The 17,265-nt window shown below is 44.8% G+C and overlaps 1 protein-coding gene across 1 annotated transcript in view; it reads left to right on the forward strand.

Annotated features, from left to right (window-relative positions):
* The window catches only part of pde4ba (phosphodiesterase 4B, cAMP-specific a), a 321,113-nt gene that overhangs the window by 125,471 nt on the left and 178,377 nt on the right, over positions 1–17,265 (forward strand). The window contains exon 5 of the mRNA XM_085982714.1: positions 4,730–4,779. Within this exon, the coding sequence (XP_085838840.1) occupies positions 4,730–4,779 (50 nt within the window). The remainder of the gene's footprint in view (positions 1–4,729; positions 4,780–17,265) is intronic.

The following is a 17,265-nucleotide window of genomic DNA, read 5'->3' on the forward strand; positions in this document are numbered from 1 at the left end:
CCGGCTGCGTTTGCATTCACCGCGGCTCCCGTGCCTTACGCTGCCCCAGTCTCAGCGCCTCTGGCCCCGACTTCTGTCCGGCTCTTTTCCCCGGCCGTGGTCGAGTTCTCCGCCCTTATATCCTCCGTTTTCCCTCCCCTACTCCACAGCCAACGTGGCCGACTTGCTGCTCGTCGCTGATCGGCTTACCCACCACCGTGGTAGAAGGGATGATCACTGCCTGTCGCTGATGGAAGGCTTCGTGTCAGGATTCTTCCTTTGCTCTTCAGACCCGAGTCTTTTCTCAGCAGGATGATGAGGGCGGATGCCTCTTCTCGACGCCCGTTAAACTGCCTTGGATGTATCTCTGCCGCAGGGTAAGATCGTACTCGTCGCCACTGTTAAGTCTGTGTGTTCCAGTTATGGTTAATATGAATCACTGCACACAGACCACAAGAATAACTTTAACAGGTCTTTACTAGTCGAAGGTCAGGGCTGAACTACTCAGCAAATTACTACACAGCACTTATATACGGGTGTGGTCACCACCGGTATTACCGTATACAGCAGCCAGAGAAAGTAGTACATCTCTTAAGGTGGAACAGGTTTAAGTTCTCTTAAGATGGAACAAGTTACATACACCACATCTGTCACTACTCTTCTTTAGCTTTAAATGCCCCATCATATATGCTCCTCCTGCTGTCTACATCTTCACTAGGTTGAAACCAAAGCTTATCACAGTAGGACTGATTTTAACATGGCCCACCCAGCGGAACCAGGGCATTAGTGCTCTCTAACTCTGCTTCAGCTGAACATAGGAACAGGAGTAGGCCATTCAGCCTTTTGAGCCTGTTCCACCATTCAATCAGATCATGGCTGATCTGTACCTCAACTCCATTTACTCACCTTTGATCCATATTCCTTGATACCTAATATAAATCTGTCAATCTCATTCTTGAAAATTTCATTTTGACCCAGCATCCACAGCCTTTTGCGGGAGAGAATTCCACAATCCCACTAACCTTTGTGTGAAAAAGTCCTTTCTGACTTCATTCTTAAATGACCGAGCTCTAATTTTAAGATTATGCTCTCTTGTTCTGGATTCCCTCAACAAAGGTAATAGTTTCTCTGTATCTACCCAATTATCATTTTAAAGGCATTGGGCTAGAAATTCATTATAGCCCAGGAACGGGAGGTATCATTGGAAAAGTTTGAGAATTAGCGCCAGGCGCTAATGTTTTAGACTGCATGCAAATTTCATTCTCAATGCTCAAAGAAATGATTGGAGTGCTAATTCAAGTCTTAAAGGCCTAGCTCATTGGTGTTACACTTAAAGGGTGGACCAATATCGGGTGCAGTCTAATCTCAAGTCATCATTGCCACAGGCTTTTCCCAGTACTTAAAGGGGAGGTTCATTGATACTGCAGCACCTCATTCTCAGCATTGCTGGCTGTGCAGCTGCTTCAGCAAGGAGAAGGAGAAGGAGAAGGAGAAGGAGAAGGAGAAGGAGAAGGAGAAGGGGAAGGGGAAGGGGAAGGAGAAGTGAAGCAGGTGTTCTCATGGCAGATCCAGAAGCAGGTGTTCTCATGGCAGATCCACCTCAGTCAGGTGGGCAGGGTGATTGAATGTTTCAACAAATGCTACATACCACCATTTGTACCACAAGCTTCACATACTGCCCAAAGCACCAGACCCCCAGCACTCACCAACAACCTCTACCTACCAACACTCACACCCACATCTCTCACCTTGCACACAATGACAGCTATTCAACTATGGGAGGCACAAGGGTCATTAGTTATTAGAATGAATGTGATATGTGTGATATGCTTATGCATAAATTTATTAATGGAGTTTGCAATGTTTTGTGGTCTCTCTCATTTCACTTTTACGCCCAGAAGGACGCTGTGATATGGCGTGACACAGGGATGGTATGATGGGGATGTAGTGAGCAAAAGGGATCTGGGGTTTAAGTCATCTTGGTGTGAGGCTGGAGGTCTGTTAGGAGGAGGTGGCACAGTTCTGTGACCACCACCTTGGTGATGCAGAGCTGTCTAATGCACTGCTCATCACTTAATTGAAGGCAGGACAGGTGCTGTTGGAATACCCTCAGAAGGTAAGGCCTCCTGGTGTGAGCCCTGATGTTATTCCTCATCCCTCTGCGCACATGTTCCCGTATTTCTCACTGCCTATGCTCCCTCTGCCGTAGATCCTGGAGGGCAAGGTGGCATGCCAGTACAGCCCCCATTAATGTTGCCAAGCGTAGCAGTTTGAATCTTTGAAAAATAAATGTAGCTACTTTGTAGTTGCCAGAAGACTGCTGATAAAAAAGAAACTTGAAATTACACATCGGAACTGTTCTATTGGGTGAAACTGACAACAAACCATTGAAACTAACCTGCCCTGACAGCTGGGAGTGATTAATGCTGATGCTTTTAAATAACATCACTGGAGCCGGCTTCCTGGAACTGCACGCCAGCTCTCCCTGCCCCGTCTGGTCGAAGTGCTAAGGTAAGTGGCGACAAAGAATTTTCCAGATCGGGCGGCCATGACGTTGAAGTCCCCGGCGGTACCTTGAGCCGAATTTGCCATATGTTGCTGGATTCACCTCTCCCTGGTGCTACTGTATCAGCGCCCCATTACTGCCATCTGCTGGCGCTAACGGGAGGCGCTGAGGTACCGAATTTGACTAGAGTTGGTTACTCCCAGATGTGTGTGCGTTTAACAGTGTAACATTATTACAGGGATCTATGACACAAGTGCAAATGACTGTTATGCACTTGATGATAGAAAAGCATTTGTTTCACATTATGTTTGTGGTATTTAATATTTGATGTGCATATCTATTGTGATGGAGTTCAGAATAGAGGCTTGTGTTTCATTTAGATGAAATAGCAGTAAACAGCATAAGGTGACTGGCTTGGCTTGCATTTCCTGCAGTTAAAAAAATTCAAAAACTTCGTTTTTGAAATTGAACCCATATATATGTATATTTAAATAGGTCTTTGTTTGAAGGAGAGGGAAAGCATAGAAACATAGAAGTTAGGAGCAGGAGTAGGCCATTCGGCCCTGTTCCGCCATTCAATGAGATCATGGCTGATCATCCAAACCCTAGCACCCGGTCCCTACACCGACAGGCATCCCACCCAAGACCTATCCCCGCAACCCCACGTATTTAATCCCCCCTAACACTAAGGGTCAATTTTTATCATGGCCAATCAACCTAACCCGCACATCTTTGGACTGTGGGAGGAAACCGGAGCACCCGGAGAAAACCCACGCAAACACGGGGAGAATGTGCAAACTCCACACAGACAGTCACCCGAGACCGGATTTGAACCCGGGTCCCTGGCGCTGTGAGGCAACAGTGCTAACCACTATGCCACCGTGCTGCCGATAAAGAGCCATGTGTCATTTGCACTGCATTGCAAATACATAATTAGTATTGCCTGCATACAACCAGTACTGGAAAGTTTTGCTAATTTTCAGTGGCGATGATGCTCCTTTAGGAATCCAAATTTTTAGGGATTGGGTGGTGCAGTGGTTTAGCACAATTTAAAGATCTGGGTTGGATTCTGATCCACGATCCCACAACGGAGAATGATGGAAAATTCGCCAATGAGGACTACTGATACTTTACTGTCCAACCTGCATTTCTTTCCACCTACCCTGCCGGGACTGCTGTTGGCTGCTCTTCCCCACCCACCGCATACAACTGGCAACAGGGTCATGGGACCGAGAGCTCCAGCGGATTCTGCCCTCGTTGCTCCAGTTACTGCTGCTTCCTATGGCTGCCATAGAGTAGGCTGTGGTAGGCCTGGGAAGCAATGGTAACAGCTCTGAGGTCCCTGCTTGAAGGGAGAGGGCCTTGTAGAAGCCTCTTCGCCCTCCATTCTGGCCACTATTTACGTTGCTTTATAGGCCTCAGTCTCTTTCAAAGCCTACTGGGCTACCAATCTTCCAATCTTCAGAGTGCTTCTTCCCTCTTAATTGCCTCTTCTAGTGCTGTAGCGATCGTCTTGTTACAGCACCACTGGGATTTTGCTGCTGGGCAATAGTGGACTCCCTCCTTCACACCAGGAATTCCACTGGGAGCCTGGTCTGTACTGTTAGTTAACCCCCAACCCACGAAACTGGATTTGGGTAGCACTGGTGTCAGAGGGGAGGACAGAAGTCCGATCCTGCCAGAACACTGGTGCTGGGAGAAGAATCCCAGCCCAAGATGCAAAATCCAGCCTAGATCGATAGGATGAAAATCTCCTCTCTCTGCCAGCTGTAGCGGTCCCATGTGAAATGAGTTTGGGTATGGCCATCCCAATTCAGAGCGAGCTTATTGGCAAATTTACTCAGAGTCACAAGGATGCAGGAAATGAAAAAAATACGGTATTGCTACAGGCAGAATTGAATAATTTTGCTGATGCTGTACTGAGGAGTTTTATTCTGCATCTAACACATATTGTACCTGCCCTGCATGTCCTTTATACTGCTTAGCAAAAATTGAAAGGTGTTCTGTTGACCAGCACTGAGATCCATACCTTCAGAAATAAAAAAAGAACTATCAAAATGTTAAAATAAATGTAAAGCAATGTATTATAACTGGTCTGTTACAAAACTAGTTTAACGTTTCTGACTTGCTTACAATTTGTTTTAAATCATATTTTGCATTGGCTTGTGCCAGCAAGTTAATCTACTGCATTGATGTATGAAAGTAAGTCACTGTCTGATTCGTTCTCTCTCTCTCTTTCCATAGAAGGTCCCCAGCAACAAGTCAACCACCCATTACCAGAATCAGCCTCACAGGTACTAAATTGTTTCTTAAAGAAGATGTTCAAACTCAAATGAGGATTTTTAATTCTTATTGATGTGTAGCCTTTTAAATATGACCACACTGCTTGTACTGTCATCCAGTCCCAAACTTCCTCCTTTAGACAAAATGCTGGTGCTGCAGATTTATTCTCCGTAGTCTGATATCGTGCTGTCTGCTGCTCTGCAGTGTTTTGTCCATTGGATTGGCTGGAAACTGGTGAAATTCATATCCCATTTACTTTATAGAGCTGTTAGCTGACTTCAGTGGCAGTATTGTCAGGTAAACTAAGTATTGGTGTTCCCTCAAGAGGATCTGATGTTCACCTAAAAAGGTTGTCCTCTATGTTCTGATCCACCAGGAATCGGATCCACAGTGGCTTTCTGTCTGCCCCTCTCATTCTGCCCTGATCCCAGTGGATCTTCTGAGGTCAAACTAATTCTAGTAATAGTGGCGGGCCCCCGGTAGTATTTCTAGCCGCCTGCCTTGGTTGAGGAGGAGGGAAGGAGGGAAATCTCTGCAGCAAGTAGCGCAGCTGACAGTGCTGGTCGTAGCAGAAAAACAGTTTTTTCTTTCTTTTAAAAAAAAATGTTCATTAATCACAGCCCTTTACTTTTTAAATGGCCCTTCATAGTTTTAGCAATGATGATCGCCAGGACTGCAACAGTGTTCCTGATGTCCAGCATTGCTAAAGTATTAATGGTGGGAAATACTTCAACAACAATAACAACTTGTATTATATAGCACCTTTAACATAGTAAAACGTCCCAAGGTGCATCACAGGAGCATTAAAAAAACAAATTTGACACCAAGCCACATAAGGAGATATTAGGGCAGATGACCAAAAGCTTAGTCAAAGAGGTAGGTTTTTCCAATGACGCATTTACATCATTAACATTTAATTTGAATACACCCGTCCAAATATGGGTGGGTGAATTCAGCGTACACCTGCACTTCTGGTGGGAAATCCTGGAAGTGTTGACAAGAGATAAGGCAAATGGGGGATTGGCTTCTCACTGCATGTCCCGGGCCCACCCACTCAGAAATCGCGTTAAAATACAGACTGTTGTTTTCACTGGTACCTCTGGAGCCACTAGTGCTGCTAGAAGAACTAGCATCATTTTTTTCTGACTGCTGCTGGGTTCAGCATGAATGTAGTGTTTTGGTGTAGTTGGCAGATTCCTGACCTGTACAGACATTCCCCAGTAATCGGGCAAAGTCCAGTGGCAGAAATTGATTTCAATAATAGTTCAAAAGTAACAATCTATAACCTTATTTTCTGTATGCACAGTTGTTTGTCTGTTACTCTGGTGTGGTAGAACCTGCTCACAATAAAAACAGGGCACATTCCACAACACTGACAGCCAAGGGTTATAGAACCATTACTTCTTCCAGAAATTTTGTAAGACGAATGTAGTATTATAGCTACCAGTACACAGCCTATGCAAAAACATTAATACTTCTGTGTTATCTCTTACTGTGAAAACAATAAACAAATGGCTTTGAAAGAATTTATGGTAAAAACTATGAACAGATATAGTTATACTTTTTTTGCTGAAATCTATATTAGCATATGTTTTGTCATGCATTTCAATAGAATTCCCTTTGGTAGGTTATTTATATAAACTCCAAGCAAATCAGAAATATTAGAAAAGCATTTGACAATGAAACATCAACTATCCCTGAAGCATAGGAATATCAACCTGAATTGTTGCTGACGTTGACTGTGCTTGTACCTAAAGAAAGGGCAAGATACCCGAGGGCTGCTGATGCCTGTGTACTATAGCCATAGCACAATCATTGTCTTTGAGGGAAGGGGAAAAAAGAAAAGAAACCTGGAAAAGAAAATAATACGAAAAGTAAAGTGTTATTTAGGGTGGAAAAATCAAGTTACAGGTTATTCCATTGGGATTTTCCTAGCTTCTTGGTGTAACCTAAGCAGACAAGGGCAGAAAATCAATTGGGGAGCTGCTCCACCTGCTCGCCACATTCCGCTTCACTTCCGGGATCTTCCACTGGAAGTGATGGGGAAACAGAATAACCTAATTTGCGTAGCTTTATTCAGATTAGATGCAAATAATATAAGTATACCATAAGTGTTTTCCAATATTTGTGCCCTAGTGACATTGGGCGCTAGGAATACTGGTGTGTGATGATGCTGCAAATCACAGATTTCATTTGGCCCATGCAGTCTATTTCCAGGAGTAAAATAATGTATGTAAAGATGGGTACATTTATTTTGGTACTCCTCCTCATACCATTAAAACTTTTTGGTTGGCGGACAGAAAGCAAAGAGTTGGAATAAACGGGTCGTTTTCCGAGTGGCAGGCAGTGACTAGTGGGGTACCGCAAGGATCGGTCCTAGGACCCCAGCTGTTCACGATATATATTAATGATCTGGACGAGGGAATTGGATGTAATATCTCCAAATTTGCAGACGACACAAAACTGGGTGGAAGGGTATGCTGTGAGGAGGATGTCGTGAAACTCCAGTACGATTTGGACAGGTTGGGTGATTGGGCAGAAACATGGCAAATGCACTATAATGTGGATAAATGTGAGGTTATCCACTTTGGTGGCAAAAACAGGAAGGCAGATTATTATTTGAATGGCAATAGATTGGGAGAAGGGGAAGTGCAAAGAGACCTGGGTGTTCTTGTGCACCAATCACTGAAGGTAAGCATGCAGGTGCAGCAGGCGGTTAAGAAGGCAAATGGTATGTTGGCCTTCGTAGCAAGAGGGTTCGAGTACAGGAACAAGGATGTCTTGCTACAGTTGTACAGGGCCTTGGTGAGACCGCACCTTGAGTATTGTGTGCAGTTTTGGTCGCCTTACCTGAGGAAGGACGTTCTTGCCATGGAGGGAGTGCAGCGAAGATTCACCAGGCTGATACCTGGGATGGCAGGAATGATGTATGAGGAGAGATTGTGTCGATTGGGCTTATACTCACTGGAGTTTAGAAGATTGAGAGGGGATCTCATCGAAACCTATAAAATTCTGTCAGGCCTGGACAGACTAGATGCTGGAAGGATGTTCCCGATGGTCGGGGAGTCCAGAACCAGGGGTCATAGTCTAAGGATAAGGGGTAAGCCATTTAGGACTGAAATGAGGAGGAATTTCTTCACCCAGAGAGTGGTGAACCTGTGGAATTCTCTGCCACAGAGGGCGGTGGAGGCCAGTTCATTAAATATATTCGAGAAAAAGTTGGATATATTTCTTAAGGCTAAAGGGATATGGGGAGAAGGCAGGGACAGGGTACTGAATTTGGATGATCAGCCATGATCTCATTGAATGGCGGAGCAGGCTCGAGGGGCCGACTGGCTTACTCCTGCTCCTATCTTCTATGTTTCTATGTTTCATTCTCTCTGCTCCTTCCAGCTAAGTGGGCTTGACCTCTGCTTTGACCTGCCACTTCAGTGAGGACAGCTTCCTTTCTTCCCCTGTTTGTAGAAAAGCTTCCAAAGGATTTTCCCTACATTCCTGCCATCAGACATTTTTGCTGGCATTCACCTTTGCCCTTTTTGTCTGTATTTCTTAACTGCTCTTTTATAACAAACACTATTTTCAGCACCACAAAATCTCTTCCCCTTGGTGAGCAGCTGCCCTGTAAAAGCTGCTGTATCACTGATTTCCCTCCCTGTCAGCCTTACCAGGTTTTACCAATGAATTAGAAAAACATTAAAAGAACCTATTTTGACTTATAAGCCAAAGTCCTTAATAGGCATCCTAGTTATTGGCCCAGAAATTCGGGTCGGGGTCTTCCTGCGGGTGCAAGCCCCCGACCTGCACTTACCTTGTGCGCCGGCAGTTGAGCTGTAGGGCCCCGTGGAATTCCGCTCCGGGGCCTGGCCCAGCTGCCGGCGCGCTGTGCTTGCGTGTCCCAGGGGCGTAGTTAGTTCAATGCGTCCCCTGGGATCACGTGAGCCATGGGCAGCCAATCAGAGGAGGGAAAAGCCCATTCATAAGATTGACAGGTAGACCTGTCAAAACTTATAAATACTACGGGCACAAAATAGCAGTAAACCTTCAAATACATTTTTTAAAAATCACACTTTTTAAATAAACTATAAAATACTTTAAATAACTATTTTAAACAATAATTTAAATTTTTGAAAAAAATAATTTTATATTATAACGGGGCTAAAAATAAACTTACCTTGCTTTAAAGTATTTAAAAATAATAAACCTGTGGAAAAAATGTTTTAATTTTAATTAATTGACCACTTACCTTGCAAAAAGCAGGCCTTACGCCTGCTTTTTAAATGTGTAAATCCTGCAGGCTTACCCTCCCAGGAAAACCTGTAAAAAAAAAACTAAGTTCAAAGCGCACGCGCAGACTCCCCTGCGTGTGCGTTCGCCCTCTGAACCTCTTCGTTCAGAGGATCGGAAGTGCCGGTTTCCCGCGCATGCGCAGTGCATGCAGGAAACTGGCAATTCCATTTGGCCTACGGATGAGTACCCCGTGCGTACTCACCCGGGGAGAGCCGAATTTCTGGGCCATTGATTAACCTTGTTACTATTAGCCTTGCATTGACTAGAAATTTATTTTGTTTTGATTAATCATCAAGCCATGAATGATGTACAGTTTGGTCCAAAATGGATTGTACACAACTTACGCAATCTCTTGAAGGAGGCAACTATCCAGAAGTAAAACCTCTCAAATAGCTTCAGTGTTAATGGCTGTCTCTACTGAATTCAACTTTCTCGCATTATTGGCCCGGATATTCCGATCCCTACGGGTGGGTACGCGCTGTGTACCCACCCGTAGGGACATCGGAAATGCTGGTTTCAGGCATGCACAGCACATGTGCTGAAAACCAGCATTTCCGATCTGTCAAGAATGCTCTTGACAGATCCTCCAGCTGCATTGGAGAAGGGACTCTGCGGGCGGACAGTTCCGCTTTTTGGAGACCCTCCGCCCGCAGAAAACCCTTACATTTCTTACGCCTGGTAAAAGCAGGCGTAAGGCCTACTTTTACCAGGATAAGAGTTGAAAACAAGTTTAAAAAAAATATTTTTCACTGATTTATCATTTAAAAATACTTTTTAAAAAAAGGTAAGTTTATTTTTAGCCCTGTAAAAAAACTTTAATTTTTTTCAAAAAATTACATTTTTGTTTAAAATACTTAATTTATTGTAATTTCAAGTCATTTTAAAAATGTGATTTAAAAAAAAAATGTATTTAAAGTTTTACTTTTTTATTGATCTCCATTCATATATTTGACAGGTCTTCCTGTCAAATGTATGAAGGGAGATTCCCTTCTGTGATTGGCTCCCCATGGCCCACGTGATCCCCGGGACGCTGCAAACTACATGTGCCTCTGGGATACGTGGGCCCTGCGCACTTCAAGTTTGGTGAGGCCCAGGAGCCCTCAGGTAGGGGCGTAGATTTTTCCAGATCGCAGGCCTCCGCCCGCGGGAGGCCTGCGATCGGAAAATACGGTGTAGTGGCGCTTCGTAATTTCCAAACATGCAGCCACTGAGCTTTGAGGCTTTTAACAACGAGTAGACGCGTGTCGAAATAAAACGTTCCAAAACGTAACTTTGTATTTAAACTGTTTACTGTAACACCTTACAAACAGAATTACAAAGCAAAACACGTTTAAATGAACACGGTCAAAAACTGTATTGCTCCAGCCCTCAAAAGCCTTTACCTTCTCTCCAGCCTCGTGCAGCTTGAACTGTAAAATGGCTGGATACCATGTGACAATCTTAAGGACTGTACCATTGTAGCAAGAATAAAGGGGGTATCTCAGACTATACTACTGGAACAAGAAAATAGGGGGTTTCTCAATACAATAAGTCAGTCAGGTAAATTAACTGTATTATACTATTTAACCAATATTTTAAAGTATTTTCTTTCTTAAACTTTCATGACTCTTACATTCCGGCCCCTAATTGACTAGGCACATGAAGCATATCAATTACTCAAACATTCTTAAGAGTCATAAACTAATGAGTTCAACATATTTACAATATAAATGTCCACTTTTTTCATTCAGGAACCTTTCACGCTGCTTCTTGTAGCAGGCAGAGCTTTGTGATCGGTCTTTCCAGGGTACTGGTCTTGGTTTGCAAACAAACGCGACGAACAACGCCTCTGGAGTCTGGCATGGTCTTAATTATTTTTCCCATCAACCAAGAATTTCTAGGGGCTGAATCATCCACGATTAAGACGATGTCTCCGACAATGAAGTTCCTCTTTATTTTGGACCATTTTTGACGCTCCTGTAGCAGAGGTAAGTATTCTCTTGTCCATCTGGTCCAGAAAAGGTCTGACATATACTGAACTTGCCTCCACTTCCGACGGGCATACAGATCTTCCTTTTTGAAGACTCCCAGGGGCATGACTGGCTGTGTTTTCAACAACAGGTGGTTCGGAGTCAGGGCTTCGAGGTCATTGGGATCATCTGATGTCTTAGTTATCGGTCGGTCATTAATGATGGCTTCAACCTCACACAGAACGGTTTGAAGTCCCTCGTCGTCAAGCACTTGCAGCTTCAGTACAGAACTGAGTAGTTTTCTTATGGTGCGTATCTGTCTTTCCCAGACACCTCCATGGTAGGATGCAGCCGGTGGATTGAAGATCCACTTAATTCCTGTTTGCATCATGGCTTCCTGTATTTTAAGCTGATTCCAACCTTCAATAGCTTCCCGTAGTTCTCTCTCCGCTCCGACAAAATTAGTGCCATTATCAGAACGCATAATGGACACCTGTCCTCTTCTACAGACAAAGCGCCGCAGGGCGTTAATACAGGAATCAGTGTCAAGCATGTGTGCCACCTCAATATGAACTGCTCTGATGGTCAAACAAGTGAAAAGCACACCATATCTCTTGACAAGGCTCCGTCCTCGCTTTACCTCGAAAGGCCCGAAATAGTCCACCCCTACGTTTGTAAATGGGGGCTTGTCTGGTAACAAACGGTCTTCAGGCAGGTCTGCCATTTTCTGCTCCCCAGCTCTAGCGTGTAACCGTCTGCAAACAATGCATTCAGAGTATTTTTCTTCTTACAGAATTAGCTCCTGGAATCCAGTATCTTTGTCTTAGCTTCGCAAGCACGTGATTCCTCCCACTGTGTCCAATACTCTGGTGTATATGCTGAAGAATGAGAGTAGCAACCCGGAGGTCCTTAGAAAGGATAGCAGGATGCTTGGCCTCCTCTGGCATAGCAGATTTGTTTAGTCGCCCTCCCACCCTCAGTACTCCATCTTGCAGTGTAGGGTCCAGCTTGTAGATATGACTACCTTTCTTGATTGGAGTATTTCGCTGTAAAGCTTCGATTTCTTCTGGGTATCTTTGTCTTTGACTGAAGCAAACTATCTCCATCTCAGCCTTGGCCAAATCCTCCACGGTCAATGAATTCTTACCCAATGTGGTCTTGTGCTGATGCATATATTGCTGTAGAAGCATTCTCTGCTTATCAGGGTTACTTTCAGACTGATGGATAGTGGCTCGGTACTCTTTTCTCTTACCGCTCAGGTGTAGCAGCAACTCTTTCAACCTTAGAAACCATGCAACTGCTTTCCTCAACTGGTGCCATCCTGAGAAATGGTTAACAAGCTTGTTCACTGTGTCAAAGTTCTCTTTCGTAGTTATGAGATTTACTGTGACTGATCTCTTGACTTCGATGTTGTCTTCAGCAATCTGACTTGGCATATCTGGTCTTTCTGGCCATGACCTCTCTGTTTCCAGCAGATAACTTGGGCCTTGTATCCAAGTTTCACTCCTCATGAAGTTTTCAGCCTTCAATCCCCGTGAGGCTTGATCTGCTGGGTTTAATGAGGTGTTTACATACCTCCATTGAGATGGTTGTGTAGCTTCTCTAATGGATGAGATTCTGTTTGCTACGAAGGTCTTGAAGCGTATCTTCTCATTCTCTATATACTTCAGCACCGTCGTGCTATCCGTCCAGAAGACCGATTCTTCTAATGGGAGCTGTAACACTTTCCGCATCACCTGGTCAACTTTAACTGCAACAACCGCTGCCGTCAACTCCAGTCTCGGGATGGTGACCTGCTTCAGCGGAGCCACCCTGGATTTCCCCATGAGGAAGGCACAATGTTTCTGGCCCTGTTGATTTGTCAGCAAGAGGCAAGTAGCCGTGCCATAGCCGTCCTCACTGGCGTCCGAGAAATGGTGTAGTTGAGCCGTCTTTGTAACTCCAAAACTCACAGGCTTGATGCATCTACTGACGTTGAAGCTAGAAAGTTGTTGCAAATCTGTCAACCATCTGAGCCATCTCTGAGCTTGACCTTCTGGGATATCTTCATCCCATCCTCTCTTGTCTCTACACAGCTCTCGTAGGATCAGCTTCACCGGCAGAATGAGTGGTGCCAGGAATCCAAGAGGGTCGTAGATGGAACTGACCACGGAGAGAATCCCTCGTCTTGTGGATGGTCTTTCGTTCACCATTATTCTGAAGTTGAACGTGTCTGACTCAATGCACCATTGTACACCAAGAGCTCTCTCAGTAGGAAGGACATCGTGGCTCAGGTCCAGATCTTTGACTTCAGTGGCTCTTTCCTTTTCTGGGATAGAAGCTAGAACTGCTCTGCTGTTGCTTATCCACTTAGTCAGATGGAATCCTCCATTCGAACACAGAGTCCTAAGGTCTCTTGACAGTGCAATGGCATCGTCTTCTGTTGACACGGACTTCAGACAGTCATCGACATAAAAGTTTCTGAAGATTGTCTCCACAGCCTCTGATGGTGCTTTGCCTTTGCCATCTTCTGCAGTTTTTCTGAGAGCGTAGCTTGCACAGCTGGGAGATGATGTGGCTCCGAACAAGTGTACAGCCATTCTACATTCCACCATCGCTTGACTAACGTCGCCATCTGGCCACCAAAGGAAACGCAGAAGATCAGCATCTTCATCAGGGATTCTGACTTGGTAGAACATTGATTCTATGTCTGCCATCATGGCAACGAGCTCTTGTCTAAACCTAGTCAAGACGCCAATGAGGGTATTAGTAAGATCAGGACCTTGAAGCAGCTGGTCATTCAGTGAAGTTCCTCTGAATGAGGCGGCGCAGTCAAACACTACACGGATCTTTTTCTTCTTTGGGTGATACACACCGTGATGAGGAATGTACCAGACTCTTCCATCGTCTGTTCAACTGTTCCTCGGGCACTTTTACAGCATAGCCTTTCGCTATGATGTTTCTCATGAAGCCTTTGTAGTCTTCATGAAAGTCGGGGTTCTTGTTCAGCTTTCTCTTTAGACTGATGGCGCGCTGCTCTGCTATGCAGCGATTGTTCGGCATCTTCGTGGTCTGTCTTCTCAGTGGCAAACCAATGTGATAGTGGCCATCAATGAACTGTGTAGACCTTGTCATCAAATCCATGAACTGATGGTCTTCTTGTGACATCTCTGTCTTTTCCTCACAGCTGCGTTCTGAAAAGTCTGCGTTGAACTGCTGTATCAACAGCTCTTCAATGCTTGCGATAGAGATGCGATTAACTGTGACGTTTTGTCGTTCCTCCTTGTTCGACTTGTTGCCATCATCTCTCCTTACCGGTCCATTGACTACCCATCCAAGGGCTGTCCTGACTGCGTAGGGTCCGTCATCCTTGCTGTTTATCACCTGCCATGGCTCCATAGTTTTGTAGGCATTGGTTCCAATTAATAGGCCAATTTCTGCTTCAATATATGGGAGATGCACCTTTTCCAGGTAAGGCCATCTCTCCACATCCTTCTGCAGGGCTAAGTTTCCTATTTTAACAGGAATCTCCCTCTGTGTGAAAACATTAGGCAGGTCTATGAAGTCCTTCTCTTCAAGTCCACACACTTCTAAGTCTGACAGGATATAACTTTGCATTGACTTCTCATGACCCATGGTGCGTAATAGGATTTCTGTTCTTATGCGACAGCTGAACGTTAGAGGCAGGAGTGATTCTGTGCAGAACGTTGCTGAACTACCTGGATCCATGAAGGCGTAAGTCTCCACAAACTTCTCACTCCTCTTAGACTTGATCTTTACAGGTACGATGGCAAGAATACAATCACTGTCACCAGCCCCAGTGAATCCACAAGTCTCTGGTTCTAGCGACACCAGAGCACTTGAAACAACCTTCTCGTCGGTATTGTTTTCTTCACTCTTCTTAGAGACTTGTTCTTCTTTGTGGATATGCAGCAGACTGGGATGTTTCCGAGTGCACTCTCTGCATGTTGTTCTTTGCTTACAGTTTCTACTCGGGTGCCCCTGAGGGAGACATCCAAAACATAGGCCATTGTACTTCAGAAATTCGATTCTGTCCTTATGTGGCTGTGCTTTGATGTCACTGCAGAAATCCAATGTATGATTCTTCTGGCAGAATAAACATGGCTTCTGAAAGGCATTAGCAGGCGTCACTGTGCTGCTCTTTTTGGGAGATGAGTTCTGAGACCTTTCTTCCCCAGCCTGAGTGACGATAGTTGCAAAGCTGCTTCCCCTGGAACCACCTTTCCTGAGAGTCTTTGATTCAGCAGGCTTGGCTTTCACTCTTCCATCAGTAGTCGGGCTGACCTCCTGGATGTTTCCAAACAATGGGTCCCTAGCAATTTTAGCCTGTTTGTCTATGAAATTCACTAAGTCTGCAAACCTGGCTCTACTTTTCCGTCTCTCCATTATCTCAAAGGCTGTTCTTCTCCATTGTTCTCTCATCCTGTAAGGAAGCTTAGAGATGATGATTCTCATAGTCGTAGGATTGTCCATCTCTTCCATGAATTCAACATCCTCCATGGTGTTGCGACATCCTATGAGAAAAAGAACATATGTGTTCAATGCCTCCCCGTCCTCCGATCTGATCTGTGGCCACTTGGTAGCCTTTTCAATATATGCAGTGGCTATCTTCAGCTCGTTACCATAGTGCTCCTGCAGCAACTTCCTGGCTTCTATGTATCCCCGGTCCGGTCTCATGTGTTCACAGCTTCTGACCAGGTCTTGTGGTTTACCACTGGTGTACTGTCCCAGGTAGTATAACTTATCACTGCTGCTCTCTGTTTTGGAGTCAATGGCTTGTTTGAAGGATCTGATGAAGGGCTTTTACTTGAGTGGGTCGCCTTGGAACACTGGTATGTCTCTTTGAGGGAGTCGAAACAGATTCTGTTGTTTTACAAGCATCTCTGTAATTTCGTTCTGACGTTGCATCACTCGGTATAGGCTTCTCCCTGTGTCTTCAGGCCTCTGGTGGTCATCAGCAGGGTCTAGTCTAGACCGTCTGACATCTGGGGTAGCATTACGTGCTCCTGTTAGTGGAGAGGCCACTCTTCCACGCTGTAATGCCAGGAGATCGCCTTCGGACTCTCTTTTAACTCTTGAAGGTGCCCTGGATCCAACTCTGTGTGACAACATTGACTGGCAGTATTCGTTCATGCCATCCTGTGAGCCTTCATAATCTTCATACACACTCAACCTGGCATCTGAGACCGCAATAGCTGTTTTTATCTCCAGCTGTTCTTTCTTTGCCTGCACTTGGGCCTGTTGGGCCTGCAGTTGGGCCTCTTCCCGTTCAAGAGCTTGCTTCTCCACTAAAGATGCTGCGCGCGCCATCAACGCTGCCTGTTCAACCTCCTCTCTCATGCGTCGCAACGAGCGTGTGGTAGAAGCGACTGACCTGTGTCCAGAAACAGCTACCTTCTTTTCGATTTTTGCTCAGTCTGGCTGAAGTCTCTGAAATGCTATCATCTGGTCCGACTTCATCGTCATCTTTATCTTTCTCTGCTGTATCAGCATCTTGACGAATCTTTAACATCCACTGTTCTGTGGCCTTGACATAGTCCTTAATGCTGGATGATTTAAGATCAAACCAGTTGTGCTGATCAGCGTTTCCCTCTTCAGACAGAAGTGCTAATACATCTTCATTGAGTACATTAAATTCTTCATCCAACTTGGAGAAATCATAATGCATTATGTCTTCAGCTTTCTTAATATTAGCATTATCTTCCATGAGACAATCAATTATCTTCATTTTTCCAGTTATGAGCTAATTTAGCCCTCCTTGCACCTATTCTTCTATGTAACTTCTCTTCCATTGCCTTTGGGGTGAGCTTTACTTCCCTCTTTTGGCCAACAATCCTTTTGGCTGGGGAAAGCTCCTCACGGCTCCGTAAGGCCTCGGCCATTTTACCCGCAGCTCTTATTTAGCTTCTCAATAGAATGAACAAGGCAAGTAACAGTCACTGTACCTTCGCTTTCTTATATTGTTGTCTGGCTCCGTGACCATTCATGTATACGTTCACCGACAATTCCGTCCTTTCCTTCTTAGGGAGCTAGTTTTTGACTAATGTAGTTGGGTAATTCTTTCCAAGTTAGTTCTTCTAATGATGCCATCAGCACTCACAGTTTCAACAAAAAGATTCTATACAAATCACCAGAAAAATAGAAATAAACAAAGGATGTTAAAATTCATGAGGGGGAAAATTTGTCCCCGTAGCACCTCCCATTAATGCCAGCAGATGACGCTAATGGGACGCTAGACCAATATCGCCTATGCGAGGCGAA

The sequence above is a fragment of the Somniosus microcephalus genome, chromosome 3 (assembly GCF_052327205.1).
Source record: "Somniosus microcephalus isolate GS21.2 chromosome 3, FLI_Smic_1.0, whole genome shotgun sequence".
NCBI lineage: Eukaryota > Metazoa > Chordata > Chondrichthyes > Squaliformes > Somniosidae > Somniosus > Somniosus microcephalus.